We start from the raw sequence: 22,331 nt of genomic DNA on the forward strand, positions 1-22,331 counted from the left end.
AAAAAAAAAAAAGAAATTATACCTTGTATCTTCTCAGACCATAGGCAATTAAGGTAGAACTTGACTCCAACAAAAATGTTCATCCCCACACAAAGGCATGGAAACTGAACACCCTCATGCTGAATGACAGTTGAGTTAAGAAAGAGAGAAAGGGGGGAATTATTAGCTTCCTTGAGCGTAACAACAAAGCAGACACAAACCATCAAAACCTGTGGGACACTGCAAAAAAGGTCCTAAGAGGGAAGTTTATTGTATTAGATGCCTACATCTGAAAAACAGAAAGAGAGCACATCAACAACCTAATGAATCATCTTAAAGAAATGGAAAAGGAGGAGCCATCTAATCCCAAACCTAGCAGAAGAAAACAAATAACCAAAATTAAACCAGAAATAAGAATCACTCAGAAAATTAATGAAACAAAAATTTGGTTCTTCAAAAAGATAAACAAAACAGATAAACCTTTGGACAAATTAACTAGAAACAGAAAAGTAAAATCTTTAATAACCTCAATCAGAAATAAAAAGGGGAAATAACTGATAAGCACAGAGATACAAGAGATTATTTCTGATTACTACAAAAAGACTCTATGTCGAGAAATTTGACAATGTGGAGGAAATGAACCTTCTCTAAGGAAGACAGATGTAGGCTAACAAACATGTGAAAACATGCTCATCATCCTAATCATTAGAGAAATGTAAATCAAAACCACTCTGCGATACCACCTATCCCCGGTGAGAATAGCTCACATCATAAAGTTTCAAAGTTGCAGTGTGGTGTGGATATAGAGAAAGGAGAATACTTTCACACTGTTGGTAGGACTGCGAAGTAATACAGCCTCTTTGGAAAGAAGTATAGAGAATCCTCAAAGAACTCAAATTAGACCTCCCATTTGATCCCACAATCCCACTAATAGGCATCTGCCCCAAAGAAAAAAAATCATTTTATGACAAACACATTTGCTCTAGATTGTTTATCACAGCTCAATTTACAATTTTCAAGATGTGGAAACAACCTAAATATCCATCAACATAGAAATGGATTAACAAACTGTAGTATTTGTGTACCATGGAAATACTGTTGGCCATAAAAAGATGGAGACTTTACATCTTTTGTATTAACCTGGATGGAGTTGATGCACATTCTTCTAGTGAAGCATCACAAGAATGGAAAGCAAATATCCAATGTACTCAATATTAATATGAAGCCAGTAGATGATCTAATACATGCCCATGTAGGAAACGCAATTCAACTCAAGTTGGGGGAGAAGGGAGAGGGTAACAGGAGAGATTGGTGTGCTCCCACTTGATGGCACAATGTAGGGGTTTATGCCACACCTTTTGGGTGTGGGACACAACTGCAAGATAGACTGTACCTAACAAATGCAAATATTGTGAGCTGGTTGTACCCTCACATTAACCTGATGTAGTGAATGAAAGAATGAATAAATGAAATTGAAAAAAAAAAGACAGTTAATCTAGCAGAAGTGTGCAAGGTGGATTGGAGCCTAGAGAGCCTGGAGGTTCAGAAACTTGCTCACAAGCAATTGGAACCACAATTCTGGCAGGAGATAATGAGGTTGGTACTGTGGAAATGGAAAGGAAGAACCAGATTAGGGAGGTATTTTTGAGAGGCAATCAGCAAGGATTGGGTAGCCAATCTGATGAGGAATGTGAGGGAGAAATAGGACTTAACAGATAATATCAAGGTTTAGAGAAGCACTTCTCCCAGGTATGAGGGGAAAGGTGACAGAATCCTCTGGGGATCTTACTCAAATTGCACACACCTCCTTTTTCTGCTTACCTTCCACACCTTCCTCCTTCCCCATCAGCCCCTTGAGGAGACCCATGGGCACCTCCTGGGTCGCAGGGTTGTGCAGCTTTTCCAGGTGATTCCTCCATTTGGAAGCCACTAGTTTGGTTTGCCTGTGCCTGTGAGAATAATTGCACCAAGGTAGACTGGTGAGATCAGGAGGGAAGGAGGAAAAGTGGGTGGGCTGTCTTAGGACAGAGCTATAGCTGACAGCAGGACGTGGAGTACCTGGGAGGCTGTGAAAATGTGAGTTCAGAGCTGCAGAGCACGAGGTAGGCTGCCGGTATAAATTTGAAAGGCCACCCTGTGGTGGTCAGATGAGACTATTGAGAAAAAAGAAGAAAAGATCCATTTAGCTGTCACATGTAGATGAAGGGTCAGGACAGCAGGTGGCAGAGATGGGAGGGGAACTGCTCTACCTCAAGGCCAAGGCATGAAGCAAACACATAAAAGAGAAAAAAATGAACAGTAGCGAACGTTGCCATCAAATCCTTAAGTTCCTCATTATGCTCTGCTGGCACCTTGTAGGTGTTTTCTCCCTTAAGCGTTTCTTCCTCCTCCTCATGGGCAGATTTTTAGATTGGCTTTCTTTGTACTGTGTAGGAAAAATGTTTTTTAGAATGATGATGCTTCTCAGTGTTTAAATGCTAATGTGCTTTGTAAGGTGAGTCATGAAAAATAGCTTTCAAAACACACTGACACATTTCATGTGAAGGATCCCACAGGGCTTCATAGTTGCTCCTCTTACCCGCAGAAATATTGCCCCAAGGGTATGTAAGTTGCCTGTGTCTGTAGAATATGAGGTCTGGAGTCTAGCTCTCAGGAGCACAGCAAAAGGTTGGCAGAGGAAGAAATGTGTATGTGAGTTCTGATCCCCACTCCTGCAAATTCTGATTTGCAGCGGGTGGCGGCTTGCAGGGAAAGAGAAAGTTGGTGCACAGGCATGGAGATGGAGCTACCTCTGGGTACTGCTTACCCACCATACTGGACTACTCCCCCCGACCCCAATCCCATTATTTGCCTTCTCAGTTTTGCTAGAACCTACTCATTGCACATTGAGGTACACGAGTCTGAGTAAAGTACAGTCCTGGTGTGGTCCCTGTATGTCATGTGTCTGTGCTGAAGGTTGTCTCCTGATGTCTGAGTTCCTACTTGTGCAAAAGACTCTTCTTTGGGGAGTGATGCTTCATTCATCCTTCCTTTTCCTGGCTGATGGCATGACCCAGAAAGATCTCTCAGCATTGCCCTTTGAGCTAGTAATCCCAGGACTAGAAATCCCAGTATGGGGCAAATAGAATCTTGCCTATGCTAATGTTCTGCTGCTGCCAGAGAGGCCTCATCTCCAAATCCAGGGCGCCTTGTCACTTTCGCAGCAAGAGCTGTACCCTGACATGCTCTGCGTTTCTGTCTCCCCTTGGGAAACTGTAAGCCTGGAGAGGGGCAACTCCTGGGCACACCTGCCTCTCAGGCTCTCTTTTGGAGCCCCTGATGTGTCCAGTGGGACTCTGAACAGAGTCTGTTACTTTCTAGACACCATGTCCAGTCTTGTAGAAGTTGTTCCCTTTGTCCTTCTGGCAGGATTTTTCAAAAAATATTTTTCTGGGCAGCATCTGTGGCTCAAAGGAGTAGGGCGCAAGCCCCATATGCCACAGGTAGCAGGTTCAAACCCAGCCCCGACCAAAAACTGCAAAAAAAAAAAAATTTTTTTTTTCTAGCTCTTATCCTGTGTTAGTTACTTATATTATTTTTTTTTATCGTTTGGGATTCATTGAGCATACAGAGAATTAGGTTACACTGATTGCATTTGTTAGATAAAGTCCCTCTTACACTTGTGAGGATTTTTTTTTTTAACAACACAAAAGATGTTTTTCCTGTTAGGCTTGAGGACACTCCTCAGGAATATTGTATTTTGGGTTGTTTTTTTTTTCTCACTAAGTCAACCCATTGAAGTTTAAACTGCTTTACTGTTTGCATGGATAACAATATACACATCTCTCATTTTGTGTGAAGAGAAAGAAGAGTTAATAAAACAATATTTACATATCAACTTTATCCAAAGTAGGCTTTTAACAATCATTAAAAAAAAATCATAACCCAGACCATCTCTGGAAGACCATCTTCTAATATTAGAAGCAAAGGTCGTGTTGTTTATTTTCGATTTCAGAGAAGTAGAATGTAAATAACCATGCCCTCTCACCTGCATCCAGCTGGGGCCGGATGCGTGAGGCATCTCCTGCGCTGTGAAGCCTCATTCCATAGTGTCTCCTAGATCCCTAGAGGAATTCACCCTCCCCGCAGAGATGGCTTTAGTTACGTCTGCCCTTACTGCTTTCCACGTCAGTTTTTTCTTTTTTCTTTTTTAAGCTTATTTATTTATTTTATTTTTTTTATTTTTTTTTTTGAGACAGAGCCTCAAGCTGTCCCCCTGGGTAGAGTGCTGTGGCATCACAGCTCACAGCAACCTCCAACTCCTGGGCTCAAGCGAGTCTCCTGCCTCAGCCTCCCAAGTAGCTGGGACCACAGGCACCCACCACAATGCCCGGCTATTTTTTGGTTGCAGCTGTCATTGTTGTTTTGGGCAGGCCCGGGCTGGATTCGAACCTGCCACCTTAGATGTATTTGGCTGGTGCCTTAGCCACTTAAGCCACAGGCGCCAAGCCCAGTTTTTTCTTTACTTTTGATATAATCTGGGTGGGCACCCTATGATTTTTCTGGGTTTTGAGGTTTGAGAAAAACTTTTTCATTCCCTTTTTATAACCAGTTAGGAATTGAAGCCCGGCTGCTTGTTAAGCAGGCAGAGGACCTAAGAGGACCTCAAAGACCTTTCCCTCTCCATCCTTTTTCCTCTCACTTCCCTCCTTTGATCACAATATTCCCCCAACCCAGTTCCTTTTTCTTCCCTAGGCTTCTTTCCAACACTTTCTTCCTTTCTTCTGTCGTTTCTGAATTATCTTTCTGAGTAGATGTGTCACAGAATAATTGGAGGGTTTGAGTCAGGGTCTTGGTTTTTGCTGTGCGCTGTTACGTGACCTTGCCCAAGTCGTTTAACCAATTCAGATCTTAGTTATCTGGTCTTGAAAATGTGTGTGTGTGTAGGGGGTGGCTAATGACAGGGGATCTATTTTGTTGAACGAGTTACTGTAAGGATCAGAGGAAATCTGGGAGGGCAGGTGCTTTTGTGTATAGAGGCACCGGTCCTGTACCCAGTTCTGGAGTTAGCTGCTGCCTCTTTTTCACCTGTCCTCTCCTCTCAGCCCTCTTCCAGCCTTTTTGACTTTCCTTTTGATCCTTTCTTTCATTCTCCCACCTTTCCTAACATTCTATATTTTAGTTATTCTTACACCAGGCATTCATAGGTAGGGGTCTCATAACAGTATGAAAATTTGTGTGTGCTTCAAGTGCACGAGTTTCTACGGGGTCTGTAGCTTTTACCAGATTCTTGAGGGGGTATTTTCATGGACTCCCAAAAGTTATAAAATACTGTGATCTAAATAGTAAAGGCTAGGTTGGTACTGGGAAATTAAATAGTATTTCAGTTCTCTGAGAGGATTAAAAGCTAAAATGCTCCATCTCAATTGCTCAGTTTGCTATACTGACATGCAAACCATTGTGAAACAGTTGGTTCAATTAAATTCGTGACATTGGGAGCTTACCTAATACAAGGCACTATAAAGTTAATAACCTGTGTTGTGGATGTTAGGTAGTATTAGTTTTTAACTGGTTGGTATTTTCAATCTTGTCCCTGAGATCAGAAGTGTCAGCCAGCTTCTCTATAGAGCTCAGGGATCACGCCCTGGCTTTTTTTTTTTTTTTTTCAGGATATATGCTAAAGAGACCTAGGAAGTGGACTTAGTGGAGTGAAACCTTTCATGAACCAGCTTTCCCTAAAAATACCTTGAGCTTAGTAGAACATCCTTGACATTCAAAGAAAGCGATTCTCAAAATATCCTTTGTGGTATTGATAAAAACCTGCAGTCCTCTGAGCATTCACCGGGGAGAAGCTTTGGATTACTTGGTCATCCTTTAGCTTTGATGTCTTGCTAGGCTCTTAGAACTGTGAAGTGGGAGATTTGGAGGGGTGGGTGTCATGGAGAAGTAGTTTTTTTGCAATAGCAGAAATGTAGAAGTAACTCTGGAGCCTGACAAGGATTAAAAATAGTAAGAGAAATGAAAGACGCTCAGGGTAAGAGCAGGACTCCTGGAAATTGGCCACAGGGGGCCATTTGAACCTTTGTCTAATTTTTTTCTTGGTATATTTGCATCAAAAACACATGAGTCACGGGAAGCTGTGTGTATGTGCAAATTAGGGAGCTTGTGTTATGAACTTGACTCTGCTTTGAAGGGTTCTGTGGCTATGAGCTGGTTACGTATGATGCCCTTTGAGTCATTGTTTCTCATGTGCGAAGTAGAAAGTAGAGTAACACCTGCCCAGCCTGCCTTGTAAGAGCATGTGAAGATCCAGGAGATAGCGGCTGTGCCACCAAACAGAAAGCCCCCTGCACGGCGGGTCTGTCACTTAACGAGGGCATCCAGCGCTGCTCAGTGTTGCAACATCTGTAAAATGGGGCCCAGCCATCTGAAAGTGAAAAGAAGTGTTTTCTAACATGAGTTTGTTTCTGCCACATATGTTTTCAGAGCTTCTTCCTGCCTTCTAGATGTTTTTTAGAATCTGTTTGTCTACTGGGTACCAGTTCGTATCCAAATAGTCATGTAAGAGTTATGAATATTTTAACTATGTTCCATAAGGTCTTTCATATTATTTTTTAAACAAAGAAGAAAGAAACACATTTCTATAGCAGACATTTTGCTCACTAACAGTTATGATACATCTGAGTAGGGCAAATCTAGATCACAATTTTGGTAGGAGTTTGTTGTGAGTAGTTAAAAAAATAGAATTAAAAAAAGGCGTTTGTTGCCCCCATTCCCTAAAAGAACATCAGCAAATTTAACCAGTGTGCATTCTTTCATATAGCCTGAAAATAGGTAGCTGTTTCTTTGGTGGGCAGTGCCTACTGGCCTGCAAATAAGGTAAAAATTGTGGGTATGGAAAGGGCAGTTCATACGAAGCCAGTGGAAACAGATGTGTTCACCGTGTTGTAGACACCAGGGTTTCTGAGTTCTACCTTAGCCAGACTGGTATGGAGACGTAGGCATTTGATGCAGATGATTTGGGGTTTCTGGAGTGTAAGCAAACTTGGCAGAGATGACTGGAAGTACAAAGCTACATGGACGGAATGCTGTTACATTACTGAGGGCAAAACAGATTAAAAAATTATGAAAATAGGAGAGTTTGAAAGGGGAATTGCACCGAATGCAGCCCCTTTAGTAGAGGGAGCGTAAGGAATAAGTGGAAGAGACACAAGTATCTTTGAGACAAATAAGAATAATTTATTGAGGTGGGGAAGGTGAGCACAGCAAATGGAGTTTATGCTTTCTGGTCTTAAGGGAGCATGCCGGTAGATGCCTGGAACCAACATAAATTTCCCTAGGGAAGAAAAACCGAAACAAAATGAAGATTGGTTTATAGCAGGGGATCCAAAAATGAGTGCAGTTGATGAGATACACAAGTTCACGGTCAGTTGGGACCTGCAGATTTAATTTTAGCAATAAAGTGGCCATACGTGTGAAGCAATTGTCTAGAATGTCGTGCTGTAGTGGAAGAAGAAAGAATTCTTTCAGTGTGTCTGACTGGCCTGGAAATAAAATTGGGTTATTTTATCTGGAGACTGAGTCTTGCTTTGTTGCCTAGGCTAGAGTGCCGTGGCTCCAGCAATCTCAAACTCCTGGGCTCAAGTAATCCTCCTGCCTTAGCCTCCCAAGTACCTGGGACTACAGCCAGCTACCTGGCTGTTGTTGCTTTTTTTTTTTTTTTTTTTTTTGGTAGAAATGGTGGGGGTGGGGAGAGGTCTCACTCTTGCTCAGGCTGGTCTTGAACTCCTAAGCTCAAGGGATCCTCCTGCCTCACCCTCCCAGAGTGTTACAATTATAGGCAGCTGGCCAAACATTGAGATTTAAAGCTAGGAAGGATCTTCACAGTAATTTTTTAGATAAATTGAGAATAACCAAAGCTGAAGGTCCCTGAGTGAGTCAGTGACAGAGTTGCTATCTCAGGGGCAGGACACTGCTGTTAGGCAAACAGATACCTATTTTCAGGTTATATGAAAGAAACACCCACTGGTTTAAGTTTGCTGATATTCCAAACACTTTTTCTCCCTAGGGAATGGGGACAATAAAATTTATTTATTTTTTAACCGCTCTCACAACCAAATCCTCTTCAGAACTTAGGAGTACCATGTATCACTTGTGTCATTTGAAGCTACATTATACATTTGCTCCATGGAACGTCCTGGACTCAGTATCAAACGTGGTCTTTACGTCAGCACATTAGAAGTCAATTAAGAACTGGTGTAAAGGAAGGTCCTGTTAGGAACAAAACTGCCACAGGGAGAGGACAGTGTAAGGCTCAGGGGTTTGTATAAGAACTCAGTGGTGTGGAAAACTTTGCAAAAGACGCAGAACTATTTCATAGGTAAGACAGAAAGGAAGGTACCAGGAATAGTTATTATCTTCATTATTGTTATCAAACGATTATATGGCATTTCATCTTCAAAACCCTTGCAGACTTTAACTGTCAAATGTAGTTAAAATCTAAATTGCATGGATAGTCTGAAAAGTAGAGAGAAAAGTTTGGTGAGACAAGGAGGAAATATTTTGGAATTCTTCTTTTCTGAAACATTGCTAGAGTTTGTTCCGTTCTAGAGCAGCCATCTTCCTTATACACACATTTTTAAAAAAGCCTCACTATGCTATACTTGTTCGTATAGCTATTGACTATGGTGGTAGATAAAGAAATAGGCACAGTATGATAAATGTTGACTTACGGCATCAAAGGAAAGCAGCATTTGGCATTTTTTTGAGGTTCATCTTCAAATGCAATGTTTAAAAATGAATAGCTCCCCAATATAAATTACAGTAGACTCCCCCCCCCTTGAGATTTTCGTGGCTATGATGTAAGAGCACATTTTGACTTTTTCAAAGGTATTATGTCAATACAATGTTTGCAGTACTTTATTCTTCATGATGTAAATCTATATATCAAAATTAAAATGTAGGAAAGGAGGGGCAGTGTCTGTGGCTCAAAGGAGTAGGGCGCCGGCTCAGTATGCCAGAGGTGGCAGGTTCAAACCCAGCCCTGGCCAAAAACTGCTTTAAAAAAAAAAAAAAAAAAGTAGGAAAGGAGCAAAAAACCACTTGAGTACTCTCCACCTAAGCATAAACCAGGCTTCACAGTCAGAATCGTAAGAGACATGTTTTTTATTTAAAAATTTCTTTATTCATTCCTATATAACCTCCTGCCTCTTAAGGACTGAATACTACAATATTCTTTGAGGGCCAGGATTTTTTTCTTTCCAGGTAGCACCTGTGTTTTCTGGAGCAGTTCAGCAATGGAAGAAATGACACTTTCATTCATGTAATGAGGTCCATTAACCAGAAGCCTTTTGTAAGGGTGTAATTTCAAACTTCATTATGGACTAAGGCAGCCACACTACCTGCTCCTCAGGAAAATGTGCTTCTGTTGTGACTCTGCAGTGCACCTTACATTTTTAATGAGTCTTGTTAGAATATTTATGAATCAGCATCACCAGTAGGGGGCATCTGTCTTTCAAACATGCGTCGCAAGTTACAAGGATATTAGCTGACAGTTTCTCTGCCCTCATTTAATTTTCTTCAATTTTTCAAAAATTTAATAATTTTTATTTGAAATATTAAAGGGGGGGTCCAAGTGTTAGGTTATATGAATGAATTGTACAATGCTGAAGCCAAGGCTTTTAGAGAACCTGTCATCAGAGTAGTCTACACTGTACCCTCACTTTAGACTTTTCAATTAGAAAAATAAAAGTTAAAGGTCCATGTTACAATCTGAAATCTTTTTTCATTTAGGCCTTATCACTATCAGGGTACAGGAAATATATGTGCTTACATCTCAGGAGTTTAATGTTTTATCATGAAAGCGAAGTCTGAGTATGAAGGTAACCAACTGAATTCCACAATAGATGGGAATGAACATATAATATTGGTGCTTCCTTTTAAATAAAGGTCCACTCTGTTTAAGTCAGACCTTGTTCTTGCTTAGGTTTGACTTTCAAAGTTAGAGTTGCTGATGTCCTGATAAAAATACGTTGTAAAATTTAGTTCTGTCCACAATATGTAGTGATTTTGTTTGGAATGGAAGCTACAGTCTGATTGGGAGTTAGGAGACCTGGGTTTTGCCTCTGATCCGGGGCCCAACAGTCCAGGTGTGAGTTCCTGCGGTAGGGTAGATGCTGCCCGTTGGCCGTCTCCTCCTAACCCTGACCCCGGAGTTCTGGACGTCTGGAAGGGGGGTTCTGACTGTCACATGATACATGGAAAGGCTCGTAAGTATAGGTCTGGCCACAAAAAGTGTATGTGCACCCACACATACACATGCGTGTGCAGACACATCCACATGAGATTTTCAAATAGGAGTATTTGTTTCAAAGAAGGATTAATAATTGTGACCTCGGATAGTACATTTTATCATATTTCTCTTTGGATATTTCCAACATGAAATGCTGTTGTTTCTTAGGCAACATGAAGGTCCGTAGCACTATATGTGTAATTTTAATTTACTCTGTGCCTGTCATGAGAGAGGGAACTGTGTTCTTAAAATCTGTGAAAAACACCACGACTGCTTCCTGTTAATCTTCAAATAATAGCCTGTTAGAAAGGAAAACCTTAGTGAGGAAATGTCCACACTTCAAAGGCTTGGAGGATGTTACAGATAATGTTTTACTTAACACAATTCCCCTTTAATCCAGAGAGACTTCAATAGTTTCTTCCTCATAAGGCGCAGTTCTTCTAACTTGAATTTACCTTATCGCTAAGTTTTATGTGAAATGAGTATTTGTTACTCATTGCTAGTTTGGAGCTTATAAGCCAACCCAGACATCCACCTCACTGCCTGTAGTAAGTGCTGTAACAGAGGAACCAAAAGATGTCTGTTCAGGGGGAGGAATGGCTCCACACAGCCTGCCTGCGGTGCTCACTTGTGCCCTGACCCAGTTATGCTTGGATGTTGTCAGGACTAGGATGAGTCTCTAGCAGTTCCCTGCTACTCTCCACACCCTGGGAGCCAAACATGAGAGCAGCTTCCTGAAGAGCTTCATAAATTATAAGCTAAATATTCAAATAACAGGTGTTTCATTTGGGGGATGAACACTCAGGGCTGCACGGCATCACTGTGGTGGTTGGAGACAGTATTTACATGCTAAGTACTTGCTCCTCCTCCTCCTCCCCCGGCACTGCGCCTGGTTATTAAAAAGACTTGATGCATCTGCCAGCTGAGTGTGGTCCACCGAGGGGCTTATTAGGTCCAGTGCTTTAACATTTGGAATTGGTTGTCAATACTTGCAACTTGGGAGAGTTCTTTTCAAAAGTGTAGATTTAGGACTTATCCTTTTTTTTTTTCTTTTTCAAATGAGATTTGGTAACACTACCTGTGATCTCACGTGGCAATGCCTAAGCTCCCCAGTCCTTCCCGGTTCCCTTTCTCTGCTTCACAGGGCCCTGCCTGGCCCCTGGCCACACTGTGTGTCCAGCCATCATTCCCTTTAGAACCCGTGAGCGGCCACAGTCAGAACAGTGTGTGCTTACTCTGCTATCCATGCATTTTGCTCCCTTATTTAACTTTTTGTACTTGTAGTTTTCTTTCTTAAGAAATGGGATTTATTTCTGGTGCCTCTTGTTGATAATCACTTTGACAATTAGTGTGCATTATTAAGAGCGTTTCATTTATTGCTATTTTTTACTAGCACATTTTAAAAAAATGATTTTGTTTCATATGTTAAGATCAGCACTGTAGGAGATGCTGTTGTTTCTTTAGCCACAACTTAAATATGTTTGAAATGAGTTTGTATTTGCCACATGTCTTTTTCCTATAAAATTTTAAGTCAGAAGTCCAAATGTAACTTACATGTACATATTTAATATAAACAGTATAATATGTACTTATATACACACTTCACTACTCAACGGATATACATAGTATTAATCCAGTACATGTTTAACTTTCAATGATTATAATGTATTCTCTGTTCCTTAAATAACTTTTGTAAGCAAGTTTAGGATCAACCAAAAACAAGGCCCCATGTATGGGGGTGTGAACTTCACATGGATGGTTTTTCTTTTCAGAATACGGCAGGAGAATGATATGGTTGATTCGGGGCCTCAGTGGGAAGCTGTATTAAGGAGACAAAAGGAAAAGAATCAAGCAGACACCAACAACAGGCGATCCAGACACAGATCTCGCTCGTATGTGGACTCTTTTTATACCTTGATTCAGAAACGCTGAGCTTTAAGTAGCTTGTGACCGCCTGGGTCTTCCAAAGTGGTTTAGTTCAACTGTGATTCTCCTGCTGTTCATCATATTTACTTTCTCATGTTTGTGACATTCATTTACTATATTTGAAGCCATAGAAATTAGAACACAGCCAAAATGAAATGTTATGAAAGCGAGGCTATCAAGCCATGTATTTGTTTTGTTTTCATATTGCTTTTAAACAAAAGCATACATTCAGCTAAAGAAATAGGAATGGTCTCCTTTGTCGGGGACTCTGGCTGTTGGTGAAATACCTGCTGCTTCTCTCAATTTGAGTCCCACAGGTCTCTGAAGTCTTGTTACAGAGCAAACCAGATGTGAATATCTTCTCATCCAATTACCATTTGTGAGCAGCAGTGAGTGAGTGATTCATTACACCCCAAGGTTGGGATGTGCGTGCTCCTTCTGTTGCTAGGCAATGCCATGTGTGAGCACAATTATCCCATCACCGTGAGATTTCCAGTCCCCCCAGATAATTTCCTTTGAGCGTATAAAGTTTATATGTGTTGTTTTTTATTTTTTAAATCTGTGCCTCATCAAGAATTAGACCTCCCATCTCTCCACTTCCCCAAACACACCTTTTTGAAGTGAGCCAAGACTAACTGCAGGTTGTTTAGTGATAGTGGGTGGTTAGATGTCTGAGGCTGATTACTCATGGGGGGAGGGATTAAAGCCAAGTGTCTTAAGATAAAGCAGTGGAAGGATGTAGAGGCAAACTGGGTAGGGAGGGAGGGAGCCAGGCAGAAGGGTGCCTGAGGACAGCTGTGAGTGCCAGATCAGGTTAGCCAAGGCCAGGAGAGGACTCTGCATGGTACACTCAGGGCCTTTGTGCTGTGGATATTAAGGGATATTTAGTCTTAGATGTTTAGCTTTTAATTAGAAGTTAACCCAGCATGTGTGGTTTTTTTTTAATCAGTAGTACATGACAGTGATTGATGACTACTACTTTTGTAATAGAAAGCCTGCAAGTAGTCATTAAGTAGTATTTACCCTTAGCAAATTTATTTATTATTCCACCATGTTTTTTTGGGGGGGCTCTAATATATTGTTCCATTTGAAGCAGAAGCTAATAAAAAGCTCTTTTTGTCTTGATAACACTCCCCCCAGCCCCATTTAAAAAGGATGGTTTAAATATGAAGGAATCAGACCTCATTGAAGATAGTTTAACCAAAAGGCACAGAACCCAAGGTCTGATCCAGCATAGTCATGGGTATATCTTTTGCCACCACCCTTCCACCTTTTCATGTGAATGTTTTTCTATGAAAGACTTGTTGTACACAAAATTTGGTAACTTGATATTAAATCTTAAAACAGGGCTTTGCACCTGTGGCTCAAGTGGCTAAGGCGCTAGCCACATACACCTAAGGTGGAGGGTTCGAATCCAGTCTGGGCCTGCCAAACAACAATGATGGCTACAACCAAAAAATAGCCAGGCGTTGTGGTGGCCTGTGGCCTGTGGTCCCAGCTACTTGGGAGGCAGAGGCAGGAGACTCGCTTGAGCCCAGGAGTTGGAGGTTGCTGTGAGCTGTGATGTCACAGCACTCTACCCAGGGGGACAGCTTGAGGCTCTGTCTCAAAAAAAAAAAAATCTTAAAACAGCATTCAGCTTTTCTAATAATTTCTAAAGTTCAGTTAAATGCCAACAGTGCATTTCATTTATTTAAAAAGGGAAAAGTAAAATAAGATTAGGAAACATCTTATATATAATTTTTTTTAAGAGACAGAATCTTGCTATGTTGCCCAGGCTGGAGTGCAATGCTTATTAATAGGCTTAATCTTACTGTTGATCAGCCTGGGAGTTTTAACCTGCTCCATTTCTAACTTAGGCTTGTTCATCCCTCCTTAGGCAACCTGGTGGTCCTCTGCTCTTGGGAGGCCATCATATTAATGGTAGACTTGGTGCAGACACCCAATTGGCATAGCACATTACAGCCCAGAATCCTGGGCTCAAGCAATCCTCCAACCTCAGTGTTCTGAGTAGCTGGGGCTACAGGTGTATACCCAGCATAAATTTTGGAGAAATCAGAAAACATTCCTGGTGGCAATAGTATGGATTTATTCATTTATAATTTACTTTCATTTAAGTAAAGTTGACAAAAAAGAAAAAAGTCGACAAGTAGAATAAGAAAGTATCTATAATTCAGTTGTATTATCACTGTATCACATCAAATATATGTGGGGCAAATATATGTACATAGACCTGGGAACTTAATCATTTTTTAATTGAGTGAGGTTCATTTAACAGCCTAAAGAATAAAATTTTTTAATTGAGGTAATTTGAGGAGAAATTTCATACAGTTAAGTGCTCTCATGGTTAAGTGTAGTTCAGTGAATTTTGACAGATGTATACATAAGGTGCCCATCCTGCCAGTGGAGATGTAGGTATTTTCATCATCCAGAAAGTTCCCTTGTGGTCTTTCTAGTCAGTGCCCACGCCATAGGCAGCCACTGTTCTGATTTCTGTCACCATAGATTAGTTTTTGTCTCCGTTGAACTTTATATAAATGTCATAACATAATACATACTCTTTTAAAATTTGGCTGCTTTCATGAAACAATGAACTTTTTAAACTTTACATAAATGTCATAACATCATACATACTCTTTTAAAATTTGGCTGCTTTCATGAAACAATGTTTTTGAGATCCCTTCATGGTATCTGTGGTGAAGGAAATTTTTTGTATCACTGTGTCACTTTCTTTATCCATTCTTCTCTTGATGGACATTTGGATTGTTTTCCAATTTTTGCCATTGTGTCAAAAGCCGCTAATGACAATCTGTACAGGTGTATCTGTGGAAATCTGTTCTCCTTTGTCTTGGGTAAATACCCAGGAGTGGGATTTCTGGGGTAGAGGCTATTTGCAGTTTAATTTTATCAGGAGCTACCAAAATGATTTCCAAAGAACTTGTATCATTTTACACCCGACTGACAATGCGTGAGAGTTTTCATTCTGCCCCATTCTTGCTCATATTCGGTTTTGTTGGTCCTGTTAATTTTAGTTATTCTAGTAGTCTTGAAATAGTATTCCACTGTGGTTTTAATTAGTGTTTCTGTGATGACTAATGATATTAGCCACATTTTTGTGTGCTTATTGGTTATTCATATATTTCATTTTTAAATTGTCCAAATTTTTGTCTGTTTTGAATTGGGTTGTCTTTTTTATTATTCATTTGTAAATTACTTATGTATTCTGGATAACACTCTTTTTCAGGTATGTATGTTTTTTGAATACTTGCTCTCAGGCTGTGGTTTGCCTTTTCATGTTCTTAACATTGTTTTTTGATGGGCAGACGTTCTTATTTTGGTGAAGACCAGTATATAATTAATTTTATTTATAGTTAAGACTTTTTTACATCAAGGAATGTTTGCCTAGCCTTTGGTCACAGATATTTTTACATCTTTTTCTAGCAGCTTTATAGATTTTAGTCTTATATTTAGATCTGCGATCTAATATCTAGAGTTAATTGTTGTGTGTGTGTGAGGTAGAGATTGAGAATTGTTTTCAACATGTCTGTCCACTTACTCCATTTGTGAAAAGATTGCCTTCATTGAGCTGCCTTGCAGCCTTTGTTGAAAATCAATTGACGGCTTATATGTGGGCCAATTTCATTTCATTGATCTATTTGTCTATCCCTAAGCTACCATGTTGTCTTACTTTACTGTAGTTTTATAGTAAGGCTTGAATCAGGCAGTGTAAATTCTCCGACTTTGGTTTTTTTTCTTCTTCTTTTTTCAAGATTGTTTTAACTATTTTGGGTCCTTTGCATTTGTGTGTAAAATTTTGTATCAGCTTGTCAGTTTTTACCTTCTCCCCTGGCAGAAAAAAAAGAAAAAGAAAAGGGTTTAGATTAGGAGTATGTTGAATCTAGAGATCAATTTTGAGAAAAATAAGTATCTTACCCATCCACTTGTCTTTAGCAATGTTTTATAGTTTTTCAGTAAGTTAGTACATTTATTTTATTAAATTTGATCCTAAATATTTGATATTTCTAATTCTTTTGAACTGTTTGTTCAAAAAAATTATTTTCCAATTGTTTGCTAGTATATAGAAAAAATGATTTTTTAAAAAAATACTGATGTTAAACCTTGCCACTTCACGAGCTTGTTAAGTTCACTCAGCTCTAGAAGCTTGAGGTTTCTCAGGGTGTTCTACAGTTACAATCATATTGTTTCTGGGTAGAGACAGTTTTCCTTGATTTCTAATCTTTTTGCCTTTTATTCTTTTCCCCCCCTTACTGTGCTGGCTAGACCTTCTAGTGCAGTGTTGAATTACAGTGTTGAGTAGAAGTGGTAAGAAAGCAGACATCCTTAGCTTGCTTGCTTGCTTGCTTCTGGGGGAAGGATTCAGTATTTCACATGGAGTATGATGCTAGCTGTAAAATTGAGGAAGATCCCTTCTATTCCTAGTTTGCTGAGTTAGTGAAGAGTTGATCACGAATGAGTTTTGTAAGCTCTTTCTGCATCTGCTGAGATAATTGTAAATGGGTTATGTTTATTCTATTAGTGGAGGAATTACACTGATTCGATGTTGAATGATGCATCCTTGCTTTTCTAGGATGTGACGTGTTATCCTTTTTATATGTTGCCAGATTTTGCATGGCATTATTTCAAGATTTTTTTTTTATGTTCATGAGAAAAATTGATCAATAATTTTATGTATCAGATTTTTAGTAATAATAGAATACTGCTCATTTAAAATAGTTTGGGAATTATTCCTTCTTCCTTTATTTTTATGAATATTTTAATATAAGATCATTATTTTTCTTCCTCATATATTTATATAATTCAACAATAACACCGTCTCTGCCTGGAGTTTTCCTTATGGAACGTTTTAAATGACAAATTCAAATTTCTTTTGCAGACATTGGTTGATTCATATTTTCAACTTGTTAATGTCTAGATTTTGGCAATTTATATTTCAAAAGGAATTTGTTCATTTTGTCTAAGTTGTCAAACCTTTTAACAAAAAGTATTCATAATTCCTCATTATCTTTGTAACATCTGTGAAATCTGTTGTGATATCACTGTTTCATTTTCTTGATGTTGGTGATTTGTGTTTTTCTCTCTCCTCCCCCCTTAAGTTAGTTTTCAAAGGGAATCAACCTTCGGTTTGTTGATTTTTTTGTTATTTGTTATCTATCTCTTTGATTTCTGTTCTTCATTATTTTTCCTTCTTTTCATTTTGTCTTTTACTTGCTGTTCTTTTTTATTCTTCTTAAGGTGACATGATTTTAAACCTTTCTTCTTTTTCATTAAGCATAAATTTATAAATTCTGCTTCAAGCTTCACCTTAACTGTACATTACACATTTTTTAACATGCACTGGTTTCATTATCATGCAGTTCAAAACAGTTTTCAGTTTCCTGTGTGATGTCTTTGATCACGGGTTTTGCAGTTGTGTGTTCTTTAATTTCCAAATATTAGGCAATTTTCTAGATATCTCATTATCATTCATTTCTAATCTCATTACATTGTGGTTAAAAAAAACTGTATGATGTTAATTTATTGAGATTTGTTTTAAGGCTTTCGGTGATGAATGATGTGTACACTTGAAAAGAATTGACAGTCCCAGTCATTGGCTGTCAGGTAGGCCCAGTTAGTTGGTAAAGTTCAGATAGGCTGTGTCTTTTCTGATTTATCTACTTTTAAAGTAGTCATTGAGAAAGGAAAGTTAAAATCTCCAACAGTGATTGTGAAATTATCAGTTTTATCCTTTAATCCTTCAGTTTTTGCTGGAAGTTACTCTGAAGTTCTGGTATTGGATATATACATATGTGGTTTTTTTTTCCCCATTCCTGATAACTGACCCTTGACTCCGGTGACACTCTTTCCTCTGAGTCCTCTGCAGATGCACAGCACGTATCCACTCCACATCTCTCATGTCTGCTGTTTGCATGGTATATCCTTCTCATATTTCTTACTTTAAGCCTAGCTATGTCTTTATATTTAAGGCACATCTTTTATAGGCAGCATGTAGCTGGTCTTAGTGTTTTTTAATCTAGCCTGATAATCTCTACCTTCTAAGTTGAATGTTTAGTCTATTTATAGTTAACATAATATTTTGAGATTTAAGTCTACCATCTTGTTTTTTTCCTATTTATTACGTTTTTTTTGGTTTGTTCCTCCTGTCCTATTTTATTTTGCATCAATTGAATATTTTTTAATACTTTGTTTTACTTATATTGATGTCTTATCTATCCTTCTTTTTATGTTTTTTACTTATTGATCTCTCAATGGCTTATATTATGATTGTTCAGTGTATCATATTGTTTAGGATTATTATTGGTACAGTCTATGTGAAATTAGAAACCTCAGAAAAATATAATTCCACTTATCCCTCTGTGCTATCATCATGTATTTTTGCATGGGAGAAGCCCTAAATTACAGTGCTATTATCTTTGCTTAAACAGTGTGTTATTTAAAGAACCTAAGAGGTAGCAAAATTTTATAGTTACTGTGTTGAGCAGAATAATGGTCTCGAAAATACGTTTGTGTCTTAATCTCCATAACTTGTGAATATGTTATGCTAGATGGCACAGGTGAATTAAGGTAGAGGCCAGGCGTGGTGGCTCATGCCTGTAATCCTAGTACTCTGGGAGGTCGAGGCACGTGGATTGCCTGAGCTCAGGAGTTTGAAACCAGCCTGAGCAAGGGTGAGACCTTGTCTCTCAAAAACCAGCCAGGTGTTGTGGTAGGTGCTGCAGTCCCAGCTACTTGTGAGGCTGAGGCAAGAGAATCACTTGAGCCCAAGAATTTGAGGTTGCTGAGAGCTATGGCACCATGGCACTCTACCAAGGGTGACAGAGTGAGACTCTGTCTCAAAAAAAAAATGCAGGTGGAATTAAGGTTGTTAATAAATTGACCTCATTTTGGGAGATTATCCTGGATTATCCAAGTAGACCAGAAGTAATCAAAAGTGTTCTTAAAAGTGGAGAAGGGAACGTAAGAGGAAGTCAGAGTGATTCAGTTTGAAAGTGACTCATCCAGCTGTTAGTGGCTTTGAAGATGGAAGAAAGGGCCTTGAGCCAAGGAGTGTGGGCAGCCATTAGAAGGTGGAAAAGACCAGAAAGTGGATTTTCCCTGGAGTTTCTGGAAATGAACACAGCCCTGCCGATGCCTTGATTTTAGCTTGGTGAGACCTGTGCTGGGTTCCTGATCTGCAGAACTGTAAGTTATGACATTTGTGTTGTTTTACGTGCTGAGTTTATGGCAGTCTGCTGCAGCAGCAATAGAAAGTGAGCAGAGCACGCGCTGACTGTTACCCCTGTGCTTCCTTCCCTCCTGCAGCTGTTCCATCCGGTATCCTTTCCTTCCTTTAGTATTTCTTGTATTACAGGTCTGCAAATGACAGATTCTCGGTTTTGTTTTATATGAAAGTGTCTTTCCTCTTGCCTTCTAAACTCTGTTGCTTCTGATGAGAAATCACACTGTAGGCATTGCATAGGATTTCTTTTTTCTCTAGCTAGATTTTATTTTTTATTTTTATTTTTTGAGATGGAGTCTCACTTTCAACCTCAGTAGAGTGCTGTAGTGTCATAGCTCACAGCAACCTGAAACTCTTGGCACTCAAGAAATTCTCTTAACTCAGCCTCCCCAGTAGCTGGGACTACAGGCACCTTCCACAAGGCCTGGCTACTTTTGGAGACGGGGTCTTGCTCAGGCTCAGGCTGGTCTTGAACCTGTCAGCTCAGGCAATCCACCTGCCTTGGCCTCCCAAAGTGCTTGGATTACAGGCGTGAATCACTGCACCCAGCCTTTGATTTTTTTAAATCATTGGTTTTCAACTGTTTTACTATGGTGTGGCAAATTGTGGTTTTCCTTATATTCATCTTTCTTTTTTATATAATTTGATGCTTTTTGCCAAATCTGGGAAATTTTTAACCATTATTTTTCATATTTCTTTTTTCTGACTTATTCTCTCTCTCTCTTCTTTGGACGTCTAATTATATATGTTAGATCACTTGATTTGTCTCACAAGCAACAAGTTCTGTTCATTAAAAAAAAGTGTTTTTAGGCTGGGCACAGTGGCTCATGCAGTTACTCCTAGCACTCTGGGAGGCCAAGGCAGGTGGATTGCTTGAGCTGAGGAGTTTGAGACCACCCTGAGCAAGAGCTAGACCCTGTCTCTACTAAAAGTAGAAAATTAGCTGGGCATTGTGGCAGATGCCTGTATTCCCAGTTACTTGGGAGGCTGAGGCAAGAGGATCTCTTGACCCCAAGAGTTTGAGATTGCTGTGAGCTATGATGATACAGCACTCTACACTGGGCAAGAGAGTGAGACTGTCTCAAAGAAAAAAGAAGGAAAACTTAAAAAAGTTTGTGCATCTTTCTGGAATTTATTTTTAAAGTAAACCATAATCCTGGTGCCACTTGGTGTTTGGCACAAACAAAAAGAGTGCACCATAAAAAGATTTAGCAAATGTTTGAGATGACTTTGTTACTGGAACTTGATTAATTAGATAGTTGACAGGGCCAAAATGCATAAAGATAGAAAAAAAGTCTACTGGTGTGAAGAGTAGTTCATTCAGTAGTTCATTCTGGCTGGGGAAAAAGCATATTGAGAAAGAGTAAAAAAGAAAGAACAATTAGGAGACTTTTTCAGTGGTCCAGGTGAAAGGTGGTCAGAAAAGAAATGGTGGTGGTGGAAATGCAGAGAGGTAAATGGATATACAGTTTCTGCAGTAAAGCCGACAGGTTTGTAGTATGAGCATAATTTGGGTTTTTGAGCCACGTTGAGTAGGTAACCATGCTGTTTCACTGAGATAGAAAGGAGTGGGTCAGGGATGTGTGGGGAGAGAGAATCAAGATTTCTGTTTTTGTTAAGTTTGCGATACCAAATAGGCAATGCAAATAGAAATATCAAGTGAGCAACTGAATGAAAGTGTTATGAATGCAAATGATGGGTTCCTTTTCATAGAACAAACTGGGCTCTTTTATTTGAGTTGTGACACCAAAAACCTGATGTCTGTTGACAATTAAGAAAATACCTGCTGGTGCTATTGTCGGAACTGTTTGCATTGTGGGACGTCCAGCTTCAACTCTTACCTGATCTCCAGGAGCTTCCTTCTCTACAACATGGATGATATTGTGCTCATAGGATTTTACTAAGCAGTGACCGAGGTGCCAAGTGCTTGTGACATAATAAATACACATTATGGCAGGTGACCTTATTCCCAGGTCTCAGTTTATTACTAGAAATGCTACAATGTGTTTTTTCCCTCTTGGTTGGAGAGGTGGTGAAGATAATAGAGTGGTCCAACTTGCATAAAGTCCTTAAAGACTAGTGTTTGGTTCTGTGAGAATTAAGGAATGGCTATAGCTTTCCTTGAAAGTAGAAATATGGTTAGCACAGTGAGGAAAGCAATTAAAATTGTTTTTCCATGTGTATAATTAATATATCTGCAGGTATAAGATATATAATATTTAAAAACATATAAATATGTACATTATGTTAAAATATATTACATGTAACACATATGCATATTTGGCATTTCACTTACACAGTAAACCACTGAGCTCTCAGTTACTCCCATATTAAATTCCTACTGAAGTGCAGGTTAAATTGTTCATTAGGAAATGTTAAGAAGTACAGTTCTTAACTGTTCATTTTTCAGCTACCCTCAACGTGGTATTCATGTTTACGATCATTAGGAAAAAAATCAACTTTGTTGAAACTGCTTTTTACGTGGGTGACGCGGGGACATTTGGACGAGATGCTGAAGCTCAAACAATAGTTTTGGTAGGGGCGTCAGTGTGTGTAAGGGAAGGCTCGGGCTCCCTCTGGTGGTAGCAATGTCTTACTATTTTTCTTGAAAAAACAGTGATACTGTGGAAGATGAGGTTGTCCAGGATGATGATCTCAGTTGAAGACAAAACAGGAATCTGGTGTATTAAATACAGATTTAGCATGAAGCTCCTGGAAGTGACTCCGGTGCTGTCTTCAACCGCTGGGTTGTCAAGCTCTGCGGCTCCCTAAGGCTTCTTTACCTTGCAGGGAAAGGGAAAGACATCTCCCTATTAGATTTGTTCTTACCACCAAGAAATGTGATTAGGAATTACTAAGATATTTGTTAAGTACCTTGAATTTTCTTAAAAAGGATATTTTATGAACTTAACATATTTT

General features: G+C 39.3%; 1 protein-coding gene across 1 annotated transcript in view; it reads left to right on the forward strand.

Moving 5' to 3' along the window:
• The window catches only part of EPB41L4A (erythrocyte membrane protein band 4.1 like 4A), a 218,119-nt gene that overhangs the window by 182,307 nt on the left and 13,481 nt on the right, over nucleotides 1–22,331 (forward strand). Inside the window, exon 18 of the mRNA XM_003788920.2 lies at nucleotides 12,022–12,141. Coding sequence (XP_003788968.1) covers nucleotides 12,022–12,141 — 120 coding nt within the window. The remainder of the gene's footprint in view (nucleotides 1–12,021; nucleotides 12,142–22,331) is intronic.

Source organism: Otolemur garnettii, unplaced genomic scaffold (assembly GCF_000181295.1).
Source record: "Otolemur garnettii isolate 467f Iridium unplaced genomic scaffold, OtoGar3 scaffold00030, whole genome shotgun sequence".
Taxonomy (NCBI): Eukaryota; Metazoa; Chordata; class Mammalia; order Primates; family Galagidae; genus Otolemur; species Otolemur garnettii.